Source organism: Micromys minutus (assembly GCF_963924665.1).
Source record: "Micromys minutus genome assembly, chromosome: 16".
Taxonomy (NCBI): domain Eukaryota; kingdom Metazoa; phylum Chordata; class Mammalia; order Rodentia; family Muridae; genus Micromys; species Micromys minutus.
In genome coordinates, this window is record NC_137985.1 from 34,362,903 (window position 1) to 34,390,800 (window position 27,898).

The 27,898-nt window shown below is 43.5% G+C and overlaps 1 protein-coding gene across 2 annotated transcripts; it reads right to left on the reverse strand.

Moving 5' to 3' along the window:
- Nucleotides 1–661: 661 nt before the first annotated feature.
- CRTAM (cytotoxic and regulatory T cell molecule) lies at nucleotides 662–26,795 on the reverse strand (the record flags this gene model as incomplete). 2 transcript variants are annotated; one of them, XM_080929986.1, is made up of 10 exons in its annotated part: nucleotides 662–783; nucleotides 2,137–2,223; nucleotides 4,703–4,849; nucleotides 7,859–7,942; nucleotides 10,898–10,978; nucleotides 14,077–14,238; nucleotides 15,622–15,765; nucleotides 17,987–18,139; nucleotides 19,444–19,584; nucleotides 26,750–26,795. In XM_080929986.1, the coding sequence occupies 10 exons, from the start codon at nucleotides 26,793–26,795 to the stop codon at nucleotides 662–664; spliced, it is 1,167 nt and encodes a 388-aa protein (XP_080786112.1). The 2 variants fall into 2 exon arrangements, with proteins under 2 accessions (XP_080786112.1, XP_080786113.1); XM_080929987.1 differs by having other exon boundaries at nucleotides 4,703–4,842; nucleotides 7,855–7,942.
- Nucleotides 26,796–27,898: the final 1,103 nt, after the last annotated feature.

The following is a 27,898-nucleotide window of genomic DNA, read 5'->3' on the forward strand; positions in this document are numbered from 1 at the left end:
CATTCTGGTCTTTATTACAGTTCCAAAAGCCATTCATGAATTCAACAGTCTGTCAGCCAAACCCATGGTTTGCTTCTGTCAGTGCTTCTCCCATGGTGTAATTAGGTTAAAAATTGCCTGTCGGGTTGGCTCATGGTGACTAAGGAGGCCCCTTGGCAGTTAAATTCAGCTCTGGTGTTGAGAGCTGGGGATCTCTGGGTCGTTGTGTGCAATGCATGTTGTGACATCCCACTTTTCTCTGTTGCCCACGAGACCTCTTCTGAGAGCCTGTCTTGAAAGCAGGCTGCTGGTATCTCAGGTCTTCTTATGCTTAAGACCAGAAGGAAATATTTAAAACCAATTTGAATAGTTTCCACTCCAGCCCCAGATCTAAAATTTCTTCGAGGTCAGATGCTCACTGGTCATTTTGACCCTGATCCAAAAGACTTAGCGGAGTTCTCCAGCTCTGAGGTAGTGTCAGTCACAATAGGTTCTTTCTACGTTTGTCTTTCAACGAGGAGCTTTCTGTCCATGGCTTGGTCCTCATGCGGCTGCCCTGGATCAATGGATGCTGCCTTGAATTATACTCAATGGACATTTTATTTTCATGTCACAGTACCTACGATCCTTTCCAGGACCTGATGTGGCTGCCCTGAAACCCTGTCTTCTATTGCAGGGCACACTACACAATACTCTCCGGGACACTGTGCTTGCCTTCTGGCTTCCAGTGCTGGGCACTCTTCTTTGCTTTGGCTCCCGAGTATAACCGTGTGATGTAGTTCATGCAGTGCTTAGACTGGGGAGCTGAAAGAGAAGCACAGGAAAGATGAGTTTGGAGCAGCATTGCATCCATGTGTCTTGTAGCTCCTCGGAGGTCATGCTTCAGTTATAAAACCTAACCTACAACGATCTGGCATATGTAAATGTTCTAAATGCATTGCTTATGTTACATAAACAATATGCTAACCAAACTGAAGTAAAACAGTTGGCTGCAGAAAAGATCACATTGCCTTCAGCGAAATCACGTAATAGAAAATAACAAGGCCCGCGGGAAACACCGGGCGGGGGCCGAACTCTCAAAGCCGTGAGTTAAAGACGGCCTCAGACACTGATCTTTTGGAAGCATAAAACAGTGCAGCTGCAGTGTTGGGTTTGAGGCACAATGAGGATTATGCTAATTATCTTAACTGTCACCGTGATGGGACTGACAAATATCTAGAAAGATCAGTAAAGCAGGGTTGGGGGGGGGGTGTTGGGAAGGGATATTTGTTTCTAGTAAGGGTGAAGTAAGGCAAAAGCACCCACCCCGTGTGTGGGAAGCATCAACTGACAGGCAAGGCCCAGTGGAATCAAAGGGAGAAAAATGAGGTCCTCTCTCTGCCCACTTCCGGCTGCCACAATGCCAACCTCCGAACCTCCACATTCCACCACACTCTCCCCACCACAGTGGGCTGAGACCTTTGAAAGTAAGAGCTCATATAAAGCCTTCTTTCCGTTGTCAGGTGTTTGCCACAGCAGTGAAACACCAAACCAAACCTGATTGAACACAGGAAGAAAATGGAAATCTGAGCCCAGGAGAAATCTAGACCCCGGAGCCTATGAAGATAGACGTGCCCCCCACACACCCCCATTGCCTTCTGTGTCAGCCCACACCCACACACTCTCCTTCCCCTTTAGAGACTGTTTTTTCACTCTAACTTTGCTGAAAGCATTACCATGAAGTCATCCAAATACCCCCAAATAGTTCTCTTTGGATTAATTAGGCCTTGAATTGATTTGTTCAACAAAAAGTTTTCAGACATTCCGTTTGTACCAGGCTCTGCGACAGACTTCAAGGAAGCAGAAAGAATTAGATTGCTTTCTGCCTGACTGAATAATGCACCGGGTGATATGACTTTGTGCAGAATGCTGTGCATCTCAGGTCACACAGTGACCCTGAGTGTGACAACATCAGAGCTGGCCTTCCTAAAGGGGAAGGCCTTCTACTGTGTGAGTTTACTCATTTATGAATTTATCTTTAAAGACAAGCTTCCTTGAATACTATAAATCACACGAAAATCTATCAAATCCCATCAAACTTTGATCCTGGTCCCTCCGCACTTTTCCTGAGGCGACCCACGGACGACCCCCACTGTCTCAGTCACACACTGCACTTACTTGGACTGTTATTCTCTTGGGAAGACATTTCTTCATTGTTGGATCTTGATCTGTAGCTTTCTAGAGCTTGCTCTGAAATTTCACTTTCTGCCAGAAAAGAAAACGAGGTTAATGTAGGCTTATGTTAAGGCAACACATGATTGGACAAGAGAGAGAAAAGCGGAGAAAGGTCTAGGAGCGGAAGAGGAGGCAAGAGGCAGAGCTTGGGGGAGAGGAGATTCCAGGAGGAACGAAGATGGAGGCAGATGTATATGTTTCTCTTGGCACTTCTCTTCATAAGTAAGGTTGTTATGAATGTTTTATAAGGGATGAAATTGTACAAGATCATTTGACTTATATTGGTTGGCTTATTCCTATGATTTAATTTGTGTTCTTTGATGTGACTACTTGAGTTAAAGGGGGTAGTGGTGGAGTGCATAAAGCCTGCCACAGAGTTGGGATGTAGGTCTAAGGCTTGGCAACAACACACCAAGGGAAAGTGAGTGAAATCAACATGCCGGGGTGGTTGTATCCGCCTGGGACAGAAACAGCAGGGACGATGGAGTAAACACCAAATTAGAGATCTCTGCAGTGCTATAGTGCCCTTGGGAGCCGGTAGTAGCGCGGGATATGAGGTTAAGACACCCATTTAATATTTACTGCAACAGGTTACTGATTTCTGACATCACAGATGGCCTTAGAAATAGATATTTGAATATAATGGACTGCATGTCACTGCTGAGCTGTCATGTCCTCCTGGGCCTCATGTCTTCGTTGGCTCAATATGTCATCTTATAGTGTTCCTGGTGGACCCAAGGGCACTGTAAAGGATGAGGTCAAAGGACAGCAGGACAGCAGCAGGCATTGTCCTTCAGAAAGGAACAATTGCTACAGCCCTAACAGAATGATGGCAGCCAATCATTGGTGAGGGACTTCAAAATAATACCATGCTATTTGCTTCCTGTATAAATGGAATATCAGATTCTGTCTCAGCTTGTTCATATGTCTTTACTTTTATGGTCAAATGATTGTTTACTTTATTTGGTTTGTATACAAGATGTTGGGGTTGTCATTCTGGGATTTTCATGCATTTTGTGCTGGTCTGAATAAGCATGACCTGTATAGGCTCACAGACTTCAGTGCTTAGCTATCAAGGCTTGCAGCTGTTTGGGAAGGATTAGAAGGCATGGCCTTGTTGGAGGAGGTATTTCCAGTAGTGGGATTTAAGGTATCAAAAGCCCACACCAGGCCCAGTCTCTCTTCCTACCTGTGGAACAAGATGTATAACTAAGCTTGCTGCTACAATCCCCACCACAACAATAATGGACTAACCCTTTGAAACTGTAACCAAGTTCCCAGTTAAATGCTTTTTTTCTAGAAGTTGCTTTGGTCATGGTATCTCTTTACATATCACTGTAGTTTTCTCCTGTTTACCTCCCACCCTTTACATCTCTTGTCCCCTTCCACCATTCTTCCGGGCTTCCTTCTGTTTTCATGTTATATACATTTTCTGCATGTGAGAGAAAACACAAGCATCCATTTCCCTCTCACTGCCCACTCTTGGTCACCCCCTTGGGTCTGTCCATAATGAGTTAGTCCTTCATTTGACTTTTCAGATAAGCTTGAACTAAACTACAAGCTGCTATGTGGTCCTGACACCAGCAGCCAGGCCAGATCTGGAAGACATCATTTTATGGCATTTCCCCTCCGACCCCCATATTCCAGCTTTTACAGTCTTCCCAACCTTATGAAAAAGGGTTTTTATCCTATACATGTTTGTAAAAACAAATTTATAGAATTATTCTGAACAACTTCCAAAGCCTTGTCAAGCTCTGTTATGTGTTGAGTATGGTTTATTAAAAAATTATTTATTTATTACATATAAGTACAGTGTGGCTGTCTTTAGACACACCAGAAAAGGGCATCAAATCTCATTACAGATGGTTGTGAGCCACCATGTGGTTGCTGGGAATTGAACTCAGAACGTCTGGAAGAGCAGTCAGTGCTCTTAACTGCTGAGCCATCTCTCCAGCCCTGAGTATATGTATTTTAACAGGGTTCTTCTATACTAGCCATTTTTAAACTTTTGACTTGTTTATTACTATGTTATTATTGTGATTGTTATTCTCTTGGTTTTGATGGTAACTTTCATTAGACTGCTTAGGGGGAAATGCCTGGTTGTCTTAATTGCAAAATACAAAAGGCAGCAGCTGTTTATTCATAAGTAGAACATAAGGAACTCAGGGATCTCTCATCTTATAGGCTCACATAGCCCCAGCATCTGGAATGATACCTGGGATGCAGTGGGCACTCAGGTGTAAACGGGCGAATTGGCTCAGCCTTTTGTCAACAAGAGCACGAACTCCCATAGTTTTTTAAGTTTCTGTCTCTCTGACACTTTTTGATCATGTTCCCTGGATATTCAGACTGTGTTTGCTAGGAAACAAATGATTGGTTATTGTGGTGACACCCTTACTGGTCAGCTTGCACATCAGCTGCAGAGAGGAGCTTCAGCCGGCAGGGTTTCCCTACTGTCTAGTCAGCTGTTGGACTCCTACAGACCTCACGGGGTTCTCTGTCCACTTACCCTTCTTCCATATCACGTGTGCTTTACGCAGCTTCATGATGAAGAGCTGAATGATGATGAAGAGGATGAGAATGAGGAAGGACACCAACGTGAGCAGCAGGATGCCACTTTTCCTCCCGGTCAGTCCTCTGTGCTGAGCACTGACTTCTGTAAGTAAGGAGATTGAGAGAATCTAATGTTTGAAGTTTGGTCATTGTGGAATGTGACGGTTAGTTTTTTCTTTTTTTCTCTACTTTTTTTCCCATTTATTTGTTTATTTATTTATTTATTTATTTATTTGAGATAAGATCTCATTATGCAACCCTGGCCAGCCTGAAATAATAATAATCCAGGCAAGCCTTAAATTCACAGGGACCAACTTGTCTCTACCTTCCTAGTGCTGGGGATAAATGGCATGTGACATCACACCTGGCTGTGATGCTTAATTTTAATTGTCAGCTTGACACAGTGTAGAATCACCTTTGAACAGATTATCTCAGTTAGGGAGTGGCTAAATCGAGATGGCCTGTGGGAATGCCTGTGGGAGAGTTTTGACTACATAACTTGAATCGGAAGATGCAGGCCATTGTGGGTGGCACCATTCCCTAGGTTTGGGTTCTGGGCTGTATAAAAGCAAACAAAGTGAGCTGAGGAACAAGCATGCATGCATTCATCCTCATTCTGCTCTGAATTATGAATGGGGCCAGCTGGTCCAAGTTCCTGCCTTGACTTTCCTACAATTAAAGACTGTAACCTAGAATTGTAAGTCAAATAAGTCCTTTTCCCCTTCAAGCTGGTTTTGTGAGGATGTTTGAATATAGCAATGGAGGATACAGCCAGGACAAACACACACACATAACACACACACACACACACACACACACACACACACACACACACACAACACACACAACACACACAACACACACACACCACACACACACACACACACACACACACACACACACACACACACACACACACATCTATATCTCTTCTCCAGTGCAGTATGGACCAAAAGACAGCTCAGCTCAGAGGATGAGCCAAATTTACACCAGAAGTCATGCACTGTATACTGTTCGGTTCTCTCAGATGAGCAAATGAGCAATAGAGACAAAGCAGTCACATGGATAACTTGAAAAGTTTTTTTTCTAAATGACATAGATATTTAGTTCCTTTTTTTTCATTTCTAGAGAAAACACACAAGAGTGTTGACTTAAATTAGCATCTTGGAATTTTAAGAAGCTATGAGGAATACTTGGTCAGCACAATGTAGCTCAGTATCCCAGGGGACTATTAAGGGGTCTGGCAAAATCTATTCAAATAAAACAAAATGCTGTGTATCTGACTAGGTTAAATGTGGTCCTTGTAAGGGCATTAGGGAGACACTTGATGAGCTCTTGAAAATCATTTTAGACTAGTAGGTAATTTTTGCCAAATGTCCTTCATCTCAGCCAACAGGCTCAGGATTAAGGAATGGTGGCTATGTGGAGAACATAGTACTTGAACCTGCCTAGGACATAATCGCTATGCTACAAGGGTCATTTTCTCTTTATACAAATAAATACATTAAAAAGGCAAACAAATATAAGATATACTAACTCCAGAACCATGTGCACTTATAGAATAGTATGTCTAGGAATCCAGAGACAAGTCTGGTCCCTGAGGCTGCATACAAGAGGGAGGTTTTCAGTAGACTTCAGTCTTGGGAAAGAAGTAAGACCATTAGAGTAAATCCTCTCCTGCTATGGGGTAGGAGGTTAGACAGGGCAGGGCTGTTGAGACAGAATGATGCCTCAGAGCATCATGAAATGTGCAGGGACTTTCTAGACACAGGGATGCGGAGGTAGGTATCAGAGTTCACCTTATGCAGAAGAAGGGCTTATCTTGTATGTTGTAGATTATGGGACACCAGAAAGATTCTCAAAAACACAAGTGTGCCAGCAATAAGGTTATGTTTCCATGGTGCTAAGCCTGGACCAGAAGAAGAAGACCTGAAGCCACAAGATGATTAGGGCCCATATTAAGGGAATGGCTGTGATTACAGGCAATACAACTAGAAGAGAAAACTCAAGAGCCACTGGTGGCTACTTATGTATGTATCTAGATTTGTATCTACACACCGAAACAAAGGGGTTCAAGTAGACAGCGCTTTGAACAGGCTGTTTTGTGGATAAGAATACTACTTGAATTTTTAGAAATGATGAGCTTAGGAGAGAGGACATTTGACTAAAGGCATAGATAGAATGAAAGGGCTGGTGAGATGGCTCAGCAGGTAAAGATGCTTGCTGCCAAGCCTGGTGAGCTGAGTTTGATTCCTGGGACACACATAATGAAAGGGATGAACCAACTCCCTAACTAACTAACTAACTAACTAAGTAAGTAAGTAAGTAACTAACTAACTAAGTAACCATGTAATAAATCTTTAATAAAAGGAACATGGGATGAAATTGAGACTGATGACCAGAAGGACACTCTGTGAATAGAAATATAGGCAGCGAGAAAGAACTCAGGAGCGAGTGAACTTTCTGTGAACAAAGGAGAGCTGGGTGGGGACTGTAGCTCAGAGGTCAATGCTGGCATAGCGGGTGTGAAGTCTTGAGCTTAATTCCCCAATAACAAAATATAAACGGACAAGGAGACACAGTGAAATGGAGAACTCCAACATTTAAGAACTCAGAGGAGGAGCAGAAGAGATGGCTCAGCAGTTAAGAGCACTGGCTGTTTTTCCAGAGGCCCTGTGTTTTATTCTCAGTGCCTACACTGTGGCCCACAACAGTCTGTAATTCCAGTTTCAGAGGATTCAGTGACCCCTTCTATCCTCTGTGGGCATCAGGCACACACTTGATACATATTAAATATTCAGGCAAACACTCTTACCCATGAGAAAGAATTTTTTTTAAATAAAAGAACCCAGAGGAAAAAGTAGGGTTAGTTAAGTACAGTTAGAGGAGATACTGTGGTTAGTAAAACTAGCAGGACTAGGTAATAGGTTAAGGACATCAAGAGACAACCAAGTCAAGATGGGACAACCAAGTCAAGATGTGACAAGGTAGAGATTCACATCCAATAAGGGTAGAAGCTCAAGGAAAACAAGGACCGAAGAAGGCCACTGGACACACGACTAGGAGACCAAAATACCACACATCTGTTCCAAAGGCAGCAGGTGACACTCACCAGAGGTCAAGCCAGGGTCTTGAGTGACATGTTCTTTCTCTTCCTTGTCAGTCTCTGGTATACTGGAATTTTTCATCACTGAAACTAAGGTGAGAGTAAGACATGATATATACATATCACATATATGTGACTCATGCTATAACTATGCCAGCTCGACCATCCCTTTAAACCTCCTGCTGACCTATACTTGTGATGTGATGGTGTGGGCATGTGGGCCTTTAAGAGAAGTTTAGGTCCAGAAGGCTCCACCCACATGAAAAACTAACCCTACTGCATGAGAACAGCTTCCTTTATTTTATGTGGATGGGTATTTTGTCTGTACGTATGTCTGAGCATACAATGATTGCCAAGTACCCGAGGAGGCCAGGAGAGGGTGTCATACCTCTTTTTTTTTGCTATGCCAGGCAGGCCCCTGCTGTCTGTGGCCCCCAGTGCCGAGGCTAATGTAGCTTCAGGCTTCTACATGGATACACAGATACTAGGGATCTGAACTTGGGCCCTCATGTTTGTGCAGAAAGCACTTTACCCACTGGTCCATCCTCCTCACCCCTGTGACAGGTCGTCCGAAACCATGGATACTCTACTCTACCATGCTTCAGAACACTAGAACTTAATCCCCATTTCTAACTGCCCTTTGGCATTCATTATCCAACCTCCTCCCCCCTCCCTCCCCCATCCCTCTCCTCCTGAGTTTCTACTACTCCTAATTATAGTTCTATTTGCTTTTACTTTTAAGTCGACATTTTTAGCTCTCACATATGAGAAAGAACATGCAGCCTTTGTCTTTCTATATCTGTCTTATTTTGCCTTGAAGTATCAGTTTTTCCAGAAAAAAAAAGTCATAAATGGCCAGACTCCGGTTTTGTTTGTTTTTGTTTGTTTATTTTTACTGAAAAGCAGCCCTTTATTTAACATCCAGAGCGAACTCCGTGTGTTGGTATCTCACCTTGACTCTGAGAGAAAGATTTTGAGCAGTTAGCAAAGGGCCTAGTCCTGAAGCAACCAAGTATCAGAGTCAACAAGAAAATTCCCAGTTTTCTAATTTGGGAATGTCAACCAAAGTCATTATTCCATGCTTCCTTTCTGAGTGAGAACGGTTAGGGAGAAGGTCCGAAGGATGCTTCAAAAGAACCACGAAACGAGGAGGGACAGAGAGCATCTGGGGAGACACTGGGTAGAAAAGCAGATGGCAAAGCGTTTACTGTTTTGCCAGGGTCTCAACTGCCAGTCTAAAGTCTGCATGTCCGTCTTTTAGAAACGGGATGAATTGTGAGGTTTTTGTAGGTGAACAGGAACAATAAGATAGCTTTTCCGGAGTTCTGTTTTGTTTTTGTTACCAGACCTCCGCTGCGGATTTTATCCGCGTATTGCACAGCGCCACCCTGTGGCCCCGAGGGGGAATGAAGCCTCCTGTCCTCAGAACTGAGCTTATTTATTAACAGTAATATAACTGCAGAAATTGAAAGCTGGAAAGAATTTTACAGACCATGTCTCTTAAATCCTACATTGGATATGAAAATGCAGAGCAGAAAATTGAGTTGTTCAGTTGTGGTGCCAGCCAATTTAAAAACAACCGGATTCTAAACACGTTTAAAAATATTGGATTATTAAGGCAAGGATATGGCTGCCCCAATTCATAATGCTTTCAATTTCCACCACTCTTCAAAAAAAAAAAAAAAAAAAAAAAAAAAAGAAAGAAAGAAAGAAAAGAAAAACAACAACAACAACAAAAATCCTGCATGGTACATACTGTATTTTTCAGTGTTAAAAAATAAAACCCAAACATTTACTTTTCAATATTATTTAGGACAGAGTAGTTTTTTAAAAACGTGATATGATGTTCAAAACTATGAACAATATAATGACCCCCAAAACATTTACTCTACCAGATTGGATTGTTATAGATAGAGAACACGCAAGAATATATACCTTCCTGAGGAGGCCAGCCATTGTGTTCAAAACACTGATAAACTCACTCACTAATTCATTCATTCATTCATTCATTCATTCATCCACGTACCTCCTTGTTCTGCATTTCCTAAATACCCACTATTGCCATATACACCGCTGGATAAAATTAAGTGATAATGTCACCAAATTTAACGAGATCATTCAGTATCCAAAACACAAGAATGTCTAAATCTTCTTATAGCTCAACCCTGTCAAAGGCGACCCATGTTTGTAACAAACAAGTGCCTTCAAACAAAGCTTGTTGTTATAGACAATGCTCCTGTCCCCAGCTCCTACTTTCTGTAGGAAGGAGATCTTTATGCTAGGAATGATGCACACAGAAAACCAAGAGCAAATCTCCTCCCAAATGACTTCAGCCCTGACTTTATCTCTGAGGGAATTCACATGCCTCACAGGTGTGTGTGTGTGTGTGTGTGTGTGTGTGTGTGTGTGTGTGTGTGTAGGGCCCAATGACACCAAGCTCGTGAACTAAGAATTCTTGACCTGACTCTTGCAGGACACCACAGAACTGGACCCAGTTAAACAGATCTACGGAGTCTTGAGAAAAATAAATCTAAAGGTGGAGGGCATCGTTTATTCGGCATGCAAGTGTGAGAGCTTGAATTTTGTTACCGGTAACTCCCATGAAATTCAGGCACAACAGCACGTGCCTGTAACCCCTGTACCGAGATGCAGAGACAAACGGATTCTGACAGGCTTACTGGACAGCCAATCCAACTGAATGGTGAATAATGGATTCAATAAGAGACCTTGTCTCAAAAATCAATCAAGCAACCAACTAGTCAACCAACCAACCAACCAACCAACCAACCAACCAACCAACCAATCAACAAACCAACCAATCAATCAGAAACAGGCAGATAGATCTCAGTGAGTCACTCCAAAGGAATGACTGAGGAAAGAAATTCTTATATCACCCTCTGGTTTCCACACGTGTGTCCAAATGAGTGTGCTCATGTGTATACACATACACACATGCGTAAGCGTTTTAAAAATATTCTTTAAATGTTGGATTAAAGATGCGCATTCCCAGCCAGTTTTCAAGGTTTCAGAGACTTAGAGACTTACCAATACTCGTGGGCTGCTGGGGGGCCAGAGATGACAGAGAGCTCTGCTCGGGGGCATCTGAAGTTGTTTCTTGATCTGCAACTAAAAAGGGGGACAAACAAAATTCTGCTACCACGGAGATCAGCTTTAGCCACATTGTGCTCAGTGTCACAGCACACAGAGCCTGCCTGCCACCCGCTTCTGAGGGTTGTGCTAAAACCTGGATCCAGCACTTTGTGTTTTGAACCTTTCCCCTGCTGCTTGCCCATCTGCCTGGTGACCTGCCTGCGAGCACAGCCTGCTGGGCTCCCCTGTGCAAGGACATTTGGCGTTAGTCGGTGAAGGGCACTTTTTCTGCACAAACCTATCGGTTTCTGTTTGCCCAGCTGCGTATGGATATTTTTCTATTTCCATAGGAAATGCACTTCCATACCATTGACTCATTTCTCCAGTCACAGATTGAGCTAAGTCTCAATGCTACTATCTGCATGATCCTCAGTGGTTTGAGCAAAATGCTTAATTTATCCAAGTGCTTAATTTCACTTTGTGTGAAACATAGTTGCTAACTTTTATCCCCCCCGCCCCCGTGTGTATATACACCATGCATGTATATATATATTGCATATACGGTGTTTAGTACAATGCCTGTTTACTAAGTGAGATGCTCACTAAATGCCATTCTGTAACATAAAGAAATGTTAGTGGATATTTCCAGAGAATCAGCTAAGATCATATTCATAAGTCAATGAAAAGACTGGTATCCAGGAAGCATATAAGTGTCTAAGCGTCTAACTGTGGCTGTCAACATACACTACGTGATAGGTGGGTGTCATTTCCTAAAATTCATGAATACTTTCACTGTTCATTTAATCAAGGAATTTTTTTGTGGTTTAAAATTGTTATTTAGTAATTATTAAAATACGTAAGTATTGGGCTGGAGAGATGACTCAGTGGTTAAGAGCACTGACTGCTCTTCCAAAGGTCCTGAGTTCAACTCCCAGCAACCACATGGTGGCTCCCAACCATCTGTTATGGGATCCTATGTCCTCTTCTGGTATGTCTGAATACAGCTGCAGTGTACTCACATATATAAAATAAATAAATATTTTTTTAAAAAGTTTAAATACTTAAGCATTTAAGTAATTTAATAAGTAATTGTGAGTAAAAACTTTGAAGAAAATAGGAGAATTACAGAAAAACCATTAAATATTTCAGAAGTTCCCTTTACCCCGGTGATATAGTTTGTTTTTTGAGACAGAGTCTTGCTGTCTCACTGATGTTTGTAACATGGCTGTGTTTTATAAAACTATGCAGTTTGTTTACATATAGTAGGCTTACTATTTTAAATTAGCTTAACTGTGTATTTTAAATTTCTCAGTTTTAATTGCTAATAGGTAAATATTATCAGAGACAATTCGCATAGGTAAAAGTTCTTTGTGACCCTCAGTTATTCTTAAGGGTGTGAAAGGTGGGCTGGGGAGATGACCCAGTTGGCAAATGCCTGCTGCTTACGTGTGGTGACCCACGTTAGCATCTCCAGCATCCACATGAAAACCAGATGAGCAGAAGCCTGCATTCCCAGGACTCAGAGGCAAAAGACAGGAAGACAGGTCAGCCTCTGGCCACACACACACATTCACCTACACCTGCACTGGCACACCGTGCATACACCCACATGAACATGTACACACACACACACACACACACACACACACACACACACACACACAGGTGGGAGGTGCTTACATTGAAAACATTTGAGAACTGTGACTCAATGTTGTGATACCTCACTCCCACATTAGTGATTGAGTATTTTAAAAAATACAAAATGAATTTTTCTCACTAATGTTTGTAATATGGTTTTTTTTTATAAATAAAACCTTGCGATGTTTGTTTACATATAGTAGACTTACTGTTTTAAAATAACTTAACCGTGTATTTTACATTTCTCAGTTTTAATTTCTAACATGTAAACATTAGCAGAGACAATTCAAATACTAAATGTTCCTCATTTGGAATCTTGAGCAGATGAAATAAATCGGTGCCCAAACAACTTCATCCTTGGCTCCGGTCTCTAGAAACACTGAATATTCCTAGATGTGGTGCATTCCTAAGATTCACCTATGTTCCCTGCATCCTGCCCAGGGGACGATGCCGGTGCAAGGGCCCAGAATGCTTACCTGCCAATGTGCGTTAAAGCATTCTCAGCTAGTAAGCGTGTTTTAAACTGATTGGGTGAACAAAATATTTGTGCTATCTTGTAGGGGTGGTTCTGATGCTAAGGTCCCGCACCGCAATTGGTTCTCTTGTTCTATCAGTAAAAATGCCATGGGCCAATTGCTGGGCGGAAGAAATAGGCGGGACTTCCGGTTCCCTGCAGGCAAGGGGCAGATTCAGGAGAGAAACTGAAGGCGGCCTCGCAACTGAAGTTTTAGGGCTCAGATTTAGGGTGCTGAGCTGGGAGCACTGGGAAGGCCAAGTAGCTAAGGTAGATTTAGGGGGGTGGCAGCAGTTGACCAAATAAGGCAAGTTAAATTTGAACAACTGTGTGTGTTATTGCGGATCCAATAATCTCTGGGCAGGGGCAGGTAGCGTGGCCCATTCCCAGAGTTAAGGCGCGGTAACAAAGCCACATGCAACACTATCTGTGTGGCTCATTAAAGGAAAACAAATAGACAAATGGAAGCCACCAATGGCTGACGCTAACGGGCCGCTTTGATTAATTCCTGAAGCTCCGGCGTGGTTCGAGAGTCAGTAGGTAGCTGCGACAGCTAATACCTGTGCCAGTTCGACACACTTGGCAAGAAGGGAAGTGGAGAATCCCTCCCTTCGGATTGGCCTTCCTGCGAGTCCATGAGGCATCGTCTTGATTGATGATTGACCTGAGAAAGGCTTAACCAAGGGTGTTGTTGTGCCACCGTTGGCAGGTGGTTCTGGGTTCTATAAGAAAGCAGGCTGTACAAGCCATGCGGAGCAAGGCAGTAAGCAGCACTCCTCCATGGCCTCTGCTTCAGTTCCTGCCTTCAGGTTCCTGCCTTCACATCCCTGCCCAGAGTTCTCCCAGGGGTGGAGTGTGACTAAATTAACCCTTTCCTTCTGTAAGTTGCCTGGGTTTTAGCACAGTAACAGCGAAGCAAACTAGGACGATAGTGCAATATTAATCTAAGTTGAAGACAGCTCACCATGACTGTTCTTCTTACCCAAATCTCCAAACTGGAAGGGGGCAACCAACCTCCTTCCTTGCAAGCCCCTGTGCTGGATGACGCAGTACACGGTTGAGTTTTTGCCATATGTGCGGGCTGTGAGTGTGCTGGTGGAGTTACATATTTTCCCATCCGTTTCAAATTCATGGTGAAGTGGCCCTACAGAGCAAGTTAAAGAGACGGGAAAGATTACGGCTATGAAACTCTGTCGGGTGGTTCACAAAGCAAGCAGAACCGGGCTGCCTTGTATGGATGGGCGTGGCCACAGGACAAGCATCACGCAGTGAGTCAAGGAGAGTGGGCGTGTCTCTACAAACATTTTACTACCCTGGGGGAATGATCCAAGCTTACGTTGGTGGCACAAGAAAGGTAACTTAATGTGACAAAATACAAAGCCCCAAGAGCGTATGAAAGTTACGTTAATGAAGGAGTTTCCTAATGAAGTAATTACTGCTGGACTGAAGGACAGATCCGAGTCTTAAGGTTTTTCCATTTAGAACTCCGTTTAATGCCCAGTCTTGAGTGCACCGCCCCTCACAGGATTAAAGGGCAGAGATGAACGAAATGTAGCCAAATGTCAGCCAACAGTACGGAAGTGCTTTCCCCCAAGTCACAATCTGTTATACTGTTTCCAGCAAAGATGGGCTCCTTATTTTTATAGCAGGAAAAACCTTTTTCCTGCGGGGTTCAGGAAGTCGTTTAAACCGGCCTCGGACTCATCATGTAGCCCCGCCTGGCCTCAAACACACCACCCTCTTGCCCCAACCCTCCAGACACTGGGACTATGACCCAGTGTATGTATGACCGGCCACTCATGCGTCTCAGAAGGTCTTCATCTGTCTCTGTGTGCAGCTTAGTGTCACATACACAAAGAAGGCTTTGTGTGTTTAATTATAGATACTTCCTGACTTACGCCTGGGACTTCTTACCCTTAAAATGTAGAAAAGCACACTCATGCCCACTTATAGGTTCAGGTAAACGGTTCTTTGCTTTTAACTGCCTATAGCGCAGAATTGAATACAATTCACGTTTTCTCGAAAATTTATTATGAAATATTCTTTGTAATAGACACTGTTGCTACATGGAAGGATAACATAAGGGTTCGAAGTGTGTCTGAGGTTGATTAAATTAAAGCATTAAGAAAAATTTCTTTAAAATATTTCAATTTATTGTGGGGTTTCTTGGGCTACAGCCACTTAGTAAGCTGAATATCTTGTGTCCACGTTTAATCTTAAACATGTTTCCAATTTTATCACATTATGTTAACAAGTTTTTTGCTCAGTGTTACATTTACTTCGGGGAATTTTGTCAGTTTTTAAGACGTATCGTAAAGAATTCATTTCATATTCTACCTCAATTTTAAAAAAAAATATGGTTTGAGATGGTCTTTTAACGTTATTACAACACTAATTTCTCTGGAGCAGAACTATGTATAGAATGGTGTCTTTGGACAAACTGTGCCACCAGAGGGCGCCATAACGCTTTCCAACGCTCTTGGAGATTTGAGAAAGGAAACAAAGACCCCTCTTTCTCTGCACTTACCATAGATCTCCAGACCGTCCCCCAGCAGCCAGGTGATTTGAGGAGGGGGCTTGCTTCTCTCTGTGGAACATTTCAGCACAGCAGATTTCTCTCCACTCTGCCTTCTGACAATCAAAGCTTCCACGGTTGGCTGGAAAGGAGTCACTAGAAGAAAATGACATTTTTTTTTCTGTGCTAAATTAGTTGTAGGTGTGCGTATTGTGCACAGACATGTAGAGACTATATTTCAGGCATACTTTCTGATCACTGTCACCAGCTCTGGAGCTCATGGATACAGCTAGGCTGGCCAGCTAACGAGCGGTAGGGATGGCCAGCTTTAATGTGGGTAGGGGGCATTCTAACTCAGTTTGTCAGGCTCGAATCATAATCACTTTCCTGAACGAGGCAGCTCTTTGTCCACCTGGTCTGCATATGCCGACAAAGGACTTCACCTACACACCTTAGGGTTTTCTATAGGGCGATTATTTAATTACAGGTCATCTTTCTTGCTTCACGTTTCCCAGAATCCATTTGTGTTATGCCTTCAAAGAACCAAGTTGGCTGAAGCCAGGATGTTTGTTACTGAGTATGTGACGAGTCCCTTAGAATTCCCAACGAGGTTTGGTTAGAACAGCCATCTGGATACTATGTAGCGCTGTTTGGTTGCTAGCACACTAGGGAGAAACCTAACTTCCAGTCCCATCTCTGTTACCAGTTAGCCGTAGAAACGGACAAATCCTCCAACTTTTTAAAGGACAAAGTGCATTTCTTAGGCCCTTCCTCACACCAAAAGCACATTATTATTATTATTATTAATTATTATTATTATTATTATTATTATTATAATCATCATCATCATTTGTTGTTGTTGTTCTCAAGGACCTACTGGTCTTTCCTCTTTGTACTTCTGCCTACCCCAGAAATCATTTTCAGCTGGATATACTTCCCTTTTCCCAATTCCACTTCTGTTTTCACAGAGAACAGCACTCGTGTGCATTTCCTGAATCCGTGCAGACACAGGGGAAGCGCTGGCTGGCTCTGGGCAGGCTCAGTACTACTTGTTGACGTCATAGAAATGGGGAAGGAGAGACCCTTCATGGAACTCATAGTCTGGCTGTGGATTTAGAGCCTATGCTTTTAGTTAGATCAGCAGTTCTCAACCTGTGGATCACGACCCCTTTAGGGGTTGAACGACCCTATCACAGGGGTCGCCTGAGACCATCAGAAAACAGATATGCACACCGAGACTCATAACTGTAGCAAAATTACAGTTATGAAGTAGCAATGAAAATAATTTAGTGGCTGGGGGCCATCACAATGTGAAGAACGGTATGAAAAGGCCATGGCCTGAGGAAGAATAGGATGCAGTGGGACTTAAGAGTGATGGCTCGGGGCAGAGCATGTCCTCACCATGCTCAAAGCCCTGAGTTCAAATCCTCAGCAACATCACAAGAAAGGCAAAAATGCTCCCTTGCTGAGCGTTATGATAGGGCAGTATGTACGGGTTAGAGCAGCCCAGAAGCTATCTTAACCAGCCAGGATAGCTTGGGACATTGCCCAGTGGTAGAAATAAACAGTTGACAAACTCCTTTAGGGCAGAGATCATGCCTGTGTCTTTGAGTCCCTAGGGTCTCATATGGTGACTGGCACATAATCACAGCCTATACAATATGAATACGACTTCTGTTTAGTTTCCTGAAGACAAAGTCTAGTTAATGCCTCAGGCAAATCTATTAGTTTACTTTTGAACCTAGAACTTACACACACACACACACACACACACACACACACACACAGTCTCATTAGTTTTCTTTCAGTAAAAGATGGCAGGCATGCCCCTCAGAAGCTACTGTTACAGGTAAAACTTTTAAAGCTAAAATACTAAGTTTAGAAATGGTACATCGTGGAGCTGGAGGGATGGCTCAGTGGATAAGAGCAAGTGTGGGACCTGTGTTTGGTTTGTAGCACCCATGTTGGGTGGCTCACCATCACCCATCAGCTTCCTTGGAGCTGTTTGGTTGTTTGGACTTCATCTGGCTTGTCTGGGCACCCACACTTTATCCACACATAGACACAGACACACCATTAAAAATAAATCTTACACATGGTTCACTGTAATTTTAAAGTGGGCTGGGGGAGGCAGCTCAACAAAGCGAAATTCATGCTACCAAGTCTGAGGTCAATCTCCAAGATCTACATGGTGGGAGGAAGGAGCAGATTTCTGCGAGTTGTCTTCTGACTTCTTATGTGTGAGCCTCATGACAATGATAATCCTCAAATAAGCTTTTTAAAACACACACATACATACATACATACATACATAAAATGGTGCATTTTGCACATCACAGTATCACGTTCATGGGGAGTTACCCTGCTGGGAACATACCTAACACTGTCACTCTAACTTGCTTCGTCTTCACGGAACTCCCATAACGTAAGCACGTATACACACCTTCCTCTTGTAGAGTCACACTGGACACCCTAATGGAGAGCTCTGTAGCCGAGTAGTGAAGAAGCTGGTATTTGGAACTTTTTAGAGCTGTACAAGAGGCAAAAGAAGCTATTATAAGGAAAAGTTGCTCACAGGAGAGCCTGCCTCTGCCTTTCAGTGCCCAGATCAAAAGGACGTGCCCCGGGTTCCACTGCTCTAATGAATGCCCTGCTGTGGTTCCCTTCTTTGAAACCTGATGTACCTGTGGTTTGTCTTGTCACAACAAATGTCAGTAATAGAAGAGAAATTGCCAGCTGAGTGCCTTCTCTTTTTAATCTAAAAAATGTTTATTACTATTTGAAGAGTCCTGTGGATTTTGATATAGTCCTTCCACGGATTTGGACAATGGCACAAAAAAAACAAGCTCCAACCGTGCTCACCCAACATGGAGGGTTCCTCTTCATTTTATTTTACCTACTGGCCCAGGGATTTCACATAAGGTAAAAAAATTCTGGGTAAATCAGAGACTCTAGAAAGAGCTAGTTTGTTGATTTTTTAAAAATCTACTAAAGGTGCATAAATTGCACAGCGTAAACAGAGTTAAACCTTGGATGGGTTAGAGCCCAAGGATGTCTGTGCCTCTTGGGATGATGTTTCTTGAGCTAGCACTCTGGGTTGTCAGCCTCATCTTTGCTGGCAATGGAACCAAGAGTTCTTTGCTGTGAACATAAATTTGATGGTTCTGGTTTTCTCAAGTACTTGACATCTAGGGGTATGAGAGAAATCTAATGGCCTCAATTATGAAAGAGTGTTTGGTAAATTCCTGTCGGTGGTCTCAGTGATGTGTGACTTTTGTCCCTTTCTCTCTATCTCAAGTATGCACCGTACACGTCACATGTGACCTGGAGAAGGCATGGTTGTTCTCCTGACTACTGTGTACCAAGTCAAGGGCCACTGCCTAGGGCTCCTGGTCTGAAGTCCAACAGGAGAAGACGGGGTGCTTGGTAATGTTACTTTGCAGATGGTTCTATTTAGGAGGTGATGTGTCAGTGCTACCAGGAAGGTCCACCTAGGCAGCTTGCTGCTTGCCTATGGCTTTGCTGTGGGTGTTTCCTGGTCACTGAGAGTCAAAAAGTGATGTGGGGGTGAAATGTTGCTGTGGAAAGGTACTTTGTAATGTGAACCCCCTCAACAACCTTTCTAATGGGGTTTCCATTTCAGACTTCCTGTCTCCCCCAAAGCAGCCTTGTGTCACTAACCGGCTTCCGAGGTTTGAGTCACGTGTTAACAGTGGGTGGCCTGAGCCCACCCTTTGGGTGACTCATGTGGATCTTTGTCCCACTAACCTGCCCCAGTTGGAAATCCCTTAGCTTGAGGTTTGTCATTTTCTTTGTCCCCACAACCCCACTTACCAGGATGCTGATTTAAAAAAATTGTGAACCCTGAGGGGGCCAGCCACTGGAGAGAAGCATTTTTTGTCAGAGAAGTAACACACGTTAGGTTGAAGGTCTGGCCTTCCTCTACCTCAATGGTCTCCATGTTCAGGGAGGCTGCTGTGGAGGAGAGATTGGGAAGGTCAGGCAGGGTGAATATGTATATGAGGTCCGGAGGGAAGACTAGGCCAGGTCCTTCCTTCTGCCACAATTGAACTCAGGTTGTCAAAGCTGGTAGCAAATGTCCTGGAAGCAGAAGCCATCAACTGGCCCCAAAGAAGAGATCTGTTGCTCAGTTTACAGATGAGTGACTCTATCAGGCTCAAGGTCCAGAGGTTGGAATCAGGGTATAGACTTGTCCACCTCTGTAACGACATAGACCTATCAGAATGAGGAACCCCCAGAAAATAGCATTCATGGCCTCAGTTTATAAAATGGGTGATTCACAAGTTCAAGTATTACATGACCTGTCAGTGAGCCTGCGAGTGGGGATGGGGGTGGGGGTGGGGTGTTGCAGTTCCTGATATTGTTGAGTGGTAAAGTGTTCTCTAGCAATGGAGAAGCCCTAGGTTGAATCTCTATCACACATACACACACACACACACACACACACACACACACACACAGACAGACATACACACACACAGACATACACATGCAAACACACAGACACATACACAGACACAAATACATACACACAGAGACAGACAGATACACACACACATGCAAACAGACAGACAGACACACACACACACACACACACACACACACACACATAATCTAAGGCACTCTGCTGACTTTTTACTTTTTGGGCCTGTTGGTCACTGGAGTAGATAAATCCACTCTAGATAGCTTCTACCACAGAGGGATTTCTCTAGCAAATTTATGAGCCAAATTTCTCTGAATCACACCCTGACCCCAGGGAACGATGAACTGACTCTGAGACGTGACAAATTTATTGTCCCAGAAAGAAAATAAAGAATAAACTTGCTTTTACTGAATTGGCACATTTATCAACACTGCTTCACATTTTAAAGGAAATTGTTTTTCTTTGCTGTAATATAATTCTTACCCAGGACGGTGTAAAAGCTACCAAGCAGAAGAACACTACTTATAAATTATGAACAGCAAATGTTTTACAGCCAGCCCTATCTTCAACCTAAAAAGGAAAAAAGGAAGGAAGTCTATTTCCTTTTGATATACACGTTGTGAAAAGAATATTTTTTTCAATGTCTCATGTAGCCCAGACTGGCCTTGAACTCACTACACAGCCGAAGGTGGCACTGAGCTCCTGATCCTCTTGCCTCAGCCTCCCAAGTGCCAGGGTCACAGACATGAGCCACCATCCCCAGCATCCTTGAGATACGTACCAGGAAGAATGCTTGGGGAGGATTCCCAAGTGCTGAGGACTCACTTAGTAGAGCTTACTTATCTGCTTCTCAGTCCTAGCCCTGAAAATTACCATGAGTCATTGTGAGGCTAGAGACGGCTTACCATGTATACATGGAAATATGAGCTTGAACCCCAGCACCCGCAGAAAACAGACAAGTGCAGAGTACTCATCTCCAGTCTTAGTGCTGTGGACGTGGAGACAGGAGGACCCTAGGGGCTTGCTGGCCAGCCAGTCTAGCAGAATTGATGAGTTCCAGGTTCATAGAAAGATCCTGTCTCCAAAGGGAAAAAAAAAAGGAGAGACCAACCAATATCAAATACACTCAATGTTCACCTCTGGCTTCTACACACATGCACACACCTCCACACACATACTTAAATATGTGTGTGTACGCACACACAAACACACAGAGAGACAGAGAGACACAGACAGACAGAGACAGCAATTGATTGATTGATTGATTGATCAATTTGTGGAGCTGAAGACACAGCTCCAGAGGTAGAATACTTGCCTAGCAATGCCACAGGCCTTGGCTTTAATTACAAAGTGACTAAGTGATCAAAACATCTGTGTTTTTCAAAACCCAGGCAATAAGGTCTCCTGCCAGAATTCTGCTTGGGTTTCCTCCTGGGATACAATATCATGCTACTGAATTAAATGGAATCAGGAGACTCTTACAGTGTCTCTAGATTGTGACAAACTGTACCCTGGCTTTTTGGCACAGGCGAAAGTATTATTCACCCTAAAATTAGTTGTAGTTGTTCTTGCAGCTGAGAATTTAGTATGTAGCCGCCGGTCCGACTGATCACATCTATTGACAGCACAGATGCATGCTGGGAGGTCTGTGATGGAGGCACAGAGCTCGAACTGTCCCACCACACTTTGCTCTGGTCTTTTACTGCTCTTATGTCAGGCGCCACGTTTGATCCTGTATCAGCAAGCTGGTGTGGAAAGGAAGACTAGTCCACTGTAAAGCCACAGGCCCACCCAGCTTTGCTCTTAACGGTCACATTTAAACTATTATTCCGGATGCCTAGGTCTGCCAGAGGATACAAGAGGGAGATGCTGTGCCGAGTCCAGAGGGAGAAGCCTTCCAAGAAAAAGACATGCGCAGTCCCCTGTGCATATGTGGAAGCTCAGTGGGAAGCTTAAATGTCTTTTCACTTTTCTTTCATCTTTGGAGTCAAACTTTCACCTGTTGTCAGAGCAACGAGGTGCGGGTTTTTGTTTTTCTCACCACTTCCTCTCTATACACGTTAAAGCTATACTTAAGTGTTATCTCTCACCCTTAACTTTCCTCGAGCCCTATGTGCCATGAGCCAACTTCTTACTTCTCCCTGTTTACATTCTTTTGGGGGGGGTGTGTGGTCCCTGCAGGTGTCCAGACAGGGAAGTGTCCTACATGGAGCTTGGCAATGAATGGCTATAAAGTCTCACCATCTCCTACTTAGGTCGAGTTGACTGTGTGGGTTACAGGCTTCTGCACTTCGCTATCTCAGTGATGAGGCCTTTATCTGAGCCCATCTTTCTAGGTCTGTGTGGTTAGATTTTATATCTATGCAAATGCCACAAAATATTTATTTTTATAGTGATAAAAGTGATCCTGTGATGCTGACTTTTTTCTTTCTTGTCCTTTCTTAAAAAACTATGTATCCATCCATCATCTATCTCTATCTATCTGTCTGTCTGTCTGTCTGTCTGTCTGTCTATCTGTCTATCTATCTATCTATCTATTTATCTATCTATCTATCTATCTATCTATCTATCTATCTATCTATCTATCTCTGTTTGTTTATGGGGAGATCAGAGAACGACTTGTGGGAGTTGGTTCTCTCCTTCCACCGTGTGGTTCACCGGGATCTGCATCATGTCGGAAGTCTTGGCAGCAAGTGCCTTAAACCCACTGAGCCATCTCCCAGGCCCCTTCTTTCCCTTTTATCCACTGTACTTTGTATTTTCACAAACCTGGAGAGTGTGGCTTGCTTCATACTCTATATGGTAATCTCGTGGGGCCATAGGGCGTGGTGTATACTGTAGACCAGGCCAGCACTTTATCACCCGTGGCTGTTTAGGACTGGAACCTGGGCTCTTCCTCACATAGTTAATCTAATGGTCCTGGACCTGGAAGATGACTCAGTGGGTAAGAGCGCATGCTCCTCAAGCATGAGACTCTGAGTTCAAATCCTCGGCACCCATAGAAAAAGAAGAGCTAGGCATGTCTGTGTGAGCTGTGTGTGCTTGTAACCTGAGTGTTGTAGGGGTCAGAGACAGGCAGATCCCAGGAGGTAGCTGACAGTCTAAAAACAGTGGGCTTCAGGTTTCATGGAGACCCTGTCTCGAGGCAATGAAGGAAAAAAATACAATAAAGGAGAGTAACCAATGTTCTCTATTCATCTTGGTCTTGTATGTACACACCTACACACACACACACACACACACACAAAGAATAACAAACAAACTTGAAAACAGGCCTTCACCTCCTTCCGTTCCAACTGACCTGCACTCCTTCCTAGACAGCCAAAGGCTTTGAATGGTTTTGTTACAGCTCTTAGTTCCTGCGTGCGTGCGTGTGTGGTTACAGGTGCTTCTCATTGATGGGTTGGTTACAAACAGCTGGAAGCTGTGTGACTGGGGCAGGCATTCCCTCTACACTCTCAGGGACTAGAACAAAGTTAGGTTTTTAGGATATTAGTTGAATTAATGGGTGAAGAGGACAAACTTAAATCTTTAGGGATAAACACTTTATGGGAACTCTAGTTTTCCTCTGTAACTGTGATATAAAACAATAGAGACTGGAACTGGAATGGAATTAAAGCAAAAAAACCCACAGTGAATTCTCAGACTGGAGCCCCGTTTCCATGGCTCTTGTGCAGACTTAGGCAGAAATGCGCTTGAGTGAAGATCATTACAAAAAGAGAATCTGTGTTATTTTTAGAATAGGCAGAGAAAACTACAGATGTGAAAATAAATTGTCCTTGTCAAAATCAAATCACTTTTCCAGATCATCACAGAGAGGCTGGCTTGAGGCAGGAGAAAGAAGGGGGACTCTTTGGTGTGCAGAGGCCCTACCTCCCTGCAGTTACAAAAGAGGGTCGACGTTTTGCCCAGCGCAGCCCGTTCATTGTCCACAACGTGAGGGGAATGACTTCAGGAAAGAGAAACAAACCCAGACTCATTCGTGTTATATTTTATCTACCTTAGAGATTTCTCATTCCAGGAGCTTTGAAAGAGGATCGAGGTCCAAGATCAAGGAATTCTTCTGTCTGCAAATCTCTGGCGGCCTTGGAAGCCACCAGTTATTTGCTAAAGGCGGTTGACAAGTTACAGCTGTGCCAAAGTAGACATTTTGCTGCCTTTGTGTTGGCAAGAGGCAGCATGAGCCGCTCCTGCCACACGGGACTCTGAGGGGCCCAGACAGGTGGAGGTCAGTGCCAGCTTTAGCTGTTCAAACCCCACCGAGCTCCTGCCACCTCAGCATGGATGAATTTTCCCAGATAGCTCAGCAGTTAAGAGAACCCCGTTTGGAGAGGACCCTAACCTGATTCCCAGCACATCAGGTGGCTCGTAAACACCCGTAACTCCTGCCCCCAGGGAATCTGATGGCTCCGGCCTCAGCAGGCACCAGCACACACATGCACACACTCCCACACAGACCTGTGTGTATATACACATAATGAAAAGTAACAAAAGACATATTTAAAAACAGAATGCACTTTCTATGACATCGCAACGGTGCATGTGCATGTACACACACACACACATACACAAATCGAAAGTTCCATGAGATCTAATATTTATTGTGCTCTTACTTTCTCTTTACTGGATATGAAAACCTGCCAGGTTACTTACCTTTCTCTAACCTCAGTGTTTCTCCTATACAGACTGAAGATATCTACCTACCTTGGCATTTTCACTAGGAATAAGTAAGTGTACTTAACAATTTGCCCAGCACTATGCATAGCACTATCAATATTTTTTCTCTCGCTGCATAATCCTAGTTGTGAATCCTAGTAGACTTGCTTAAGCTCGTCTTTTCCTTTTCTTATTTTTTGGGACAGAGTCTTGCTGTGCTGCGTTGGGTTTACTTATATCCACCGTGTAGCCTAGACTGATCTTGAACTCACAGTGACCGCCCTGTTCTAAATGCTCACGTTTCAGATGTCATTTGCTCAGATTTATCTTATGATATGATTCTTTTGTTTTTTTGCTGTTTATTTAAAAATCTTGTAGAATATGCATTTTTTTAACAAGGGAAAAGTTTTAAGGAAGAAAGAAAATTAAGGTCAGTTGAGGCTTTAAATCTTGGAATAATTGAAATCACACTACTTTTGGCTGTCTAAAGGCACCCTTTCAGAACACATTAGCTGCACTTTAAGCCACTTAACTAAAGAAACTAATGTCACTCATTACCAAAACAGAATTCTTGTTAAGTGCCATGGGCCACAGGGAACAGAAAGGAAGGCACTAACTGAAGTATAGAACTCAAGGAACTGAAAAACCACAGATAGCATCCTCAGTTGCCATTCTGAAATAAATGCCAATGAAAGGAACAGGCGTGTTTCCTGACACGGGGCAGGAGAGTCACTATTTGGAAACAAGCATTTGAAGCTGAGCTGTGGCTTGCACACGGCCCCTTTCTACACGTCTGACAGAAGGACCATCAGAGACTTCGGACACCAGAAAATGACCCCTCACCCTTGCCTCACACTTGGGTAGAAGTAATTTGACCTAAGCTTAATAGGTCCTTGTATCTTTCTCTAATTTTCATAATGCAGCAATAGAACCAAGCTTCAAAAACCAAATGATAGCAAAATGTGAACTATAACTGATAAATCTATAAACCCAGTAGTTTTCGGAGCTGGAGAGACGGCTCAGCCGCGGAGAGCACTCGCTGCTCTGGCGGAGGACCCAGGCTCATTTCCAGTACCCACATGGCTGCTCATGTCATCTGTATAACTCTAGTTCCTAAAGATCCAACTGTCTCTTCTGACACCCTCCGACAGTGCACACACAGCACACATCCCTGGGCTGGCACAACACTCACACACATAGAATTAAAAGTAAATGTTTAAAAGTAAGTCATTTTCACCAGGTTCTTATTCCTCTGGACTAAATTACAATTGACCGATACCTCATTACTTCCAAAGAGTTTGTATTTGAGATTTTTTTCCTTTTTTTTAAAAAATAATTTTATTTATTTATTATATATAAGTACATTGTAGCTGTCCTTGGACACACCAGAAGAGGGCATCAGATCCCATTACAGGTTGTGAGCCACCATGTGGTTGCTGGGATTTGAACTCAGGACCTCTGGAAGAGCAGTCAGTGCTCTTAACCACTGAGCCATCTCTCCAGCCCCCTGAGATTTTCTTATGATGAGGAGTTTGACAGGTCAACCATTTATTAACATCCTCATCTAAAGATGCAAAAAACGGAGTGGGATGGCAGGGTGCCTTTGGTCCCAGCATTCAGAAGGCAGAGATAGGCGGATCTCTTTGAGTCTGAGGCCAGCCTGGTCTAAAGAGTGAGTTCCACAATGGCCAGGGCTAAAAATGCAAAATCTGAATTTCAGAGAAATTAGAATATGTGACAAAGACTTATATACATCAAGGATGTTTTGAAATCTGAAATGGATGCTCTTCAGCGGAGATACCTTCAAAAGACAGACTTAGGAGGCTGTTTATATCTCATCACAACGGTTTCCACAGATGAGCACCACAGTGTTCCTGTCCCCTGAAGAGAGGTTGAATAAGCGACAGAATAGAGTAACTACCGTTGGACATTAGCAGTTAGCTGAGTTATCTCCGTGAACACAGTTGACTGACAGGTAGGTTTGGCAAAGAACCGTGAAGTCAGCTGAGCAAAAAGCACCCGTTTTCTCCAAGTCCTTACCTTGCACCGGCACCAAGAACAGCAAACCGAAGGTGCCCCACCACATGCTCGCTGTGCTGACCGGGAGGGAGGGAGGGAGTCTCTGACAGCTTCCTGTAGGTTCTAAAGCACACACAGGCTTTTAAAGGGAGGCGGCTGTAGCTCTGTGACCTCGCATGTGTCACCTCCTCCACCTACTCAGAGTCCCCTTTTAGTTAGCTGCCCCTAAAACACCTCCTGGTGGAACATCTTGGGGACCACAGGTGTCCTATCCATTGTGGAGAGGTGTGAATGAGGGAGGCGTCGGTGACAAACACTGCTCAAACACTACCACAAGTGGGTAGTGATGCTGAGTGAACCGAGTTTGAGGCTCTGGGGGGAAGAGAGGGTAGGAAAGGTTAAAATGTCCTTGTCCGGACAGTTTTAAAGGCTTCTAGTTTATTAGGCAAACAATAGCTAGCTAATTTTTGCCCAACAGTCTTAGATATGTTGTGTTTCTGATTTGGACAACAGTTTCTTTAAAATTTTCCTATTTACCTACTTGTCTACCTGTCCATCTGCTTTGTGTACATCTGTTGACCCTCCCTCTTCTCTATGTGTTCGGCATCTCTTATGTGCCTCACTAGGATGATCAGACACGAGGTAAGTCCCTTCTCTGTTGGTCATTTGTTTGTTTTTAAGAAAAATATGCTACAGTGAGAGTTTAAAATATGCAACTAGACGATTTTGGTTCTCATCTCCCATTGGCTGAGATGGACTAGTTTGGGTTCCTGTCCCTCATTCTCTGAGATGGACTAGTTTGGGTTCCCGTCCCCCATTCGCTGAGATGGACTAGTTTGGTTCCTGTCCCCCATTCTCTGAGATGGACTAGTTTGGGTTCCCGTCCCCCATTCGCTGAGATGGACCATTTAGTTTGGACTAGGTTGCTATAAGTGACTGGAGGCTGAATGAACTCTCTGCAGAAGAAACACTATTCTTTTTTTTAATAATTATTTTTATGAGCATTATGCCTACCTGTATGACTTCATACTTTGTGAGTTCTTGGTGCCCACAGAGACCAGATCTCTTAGAACTAGAGTTTCAGAGACTTGCTATCTGCCATCGGATGCTGGAAATAGAACCCAGGTCCTCTGGAAAAGCAGTCAGTGCATGCACACACACACACACACA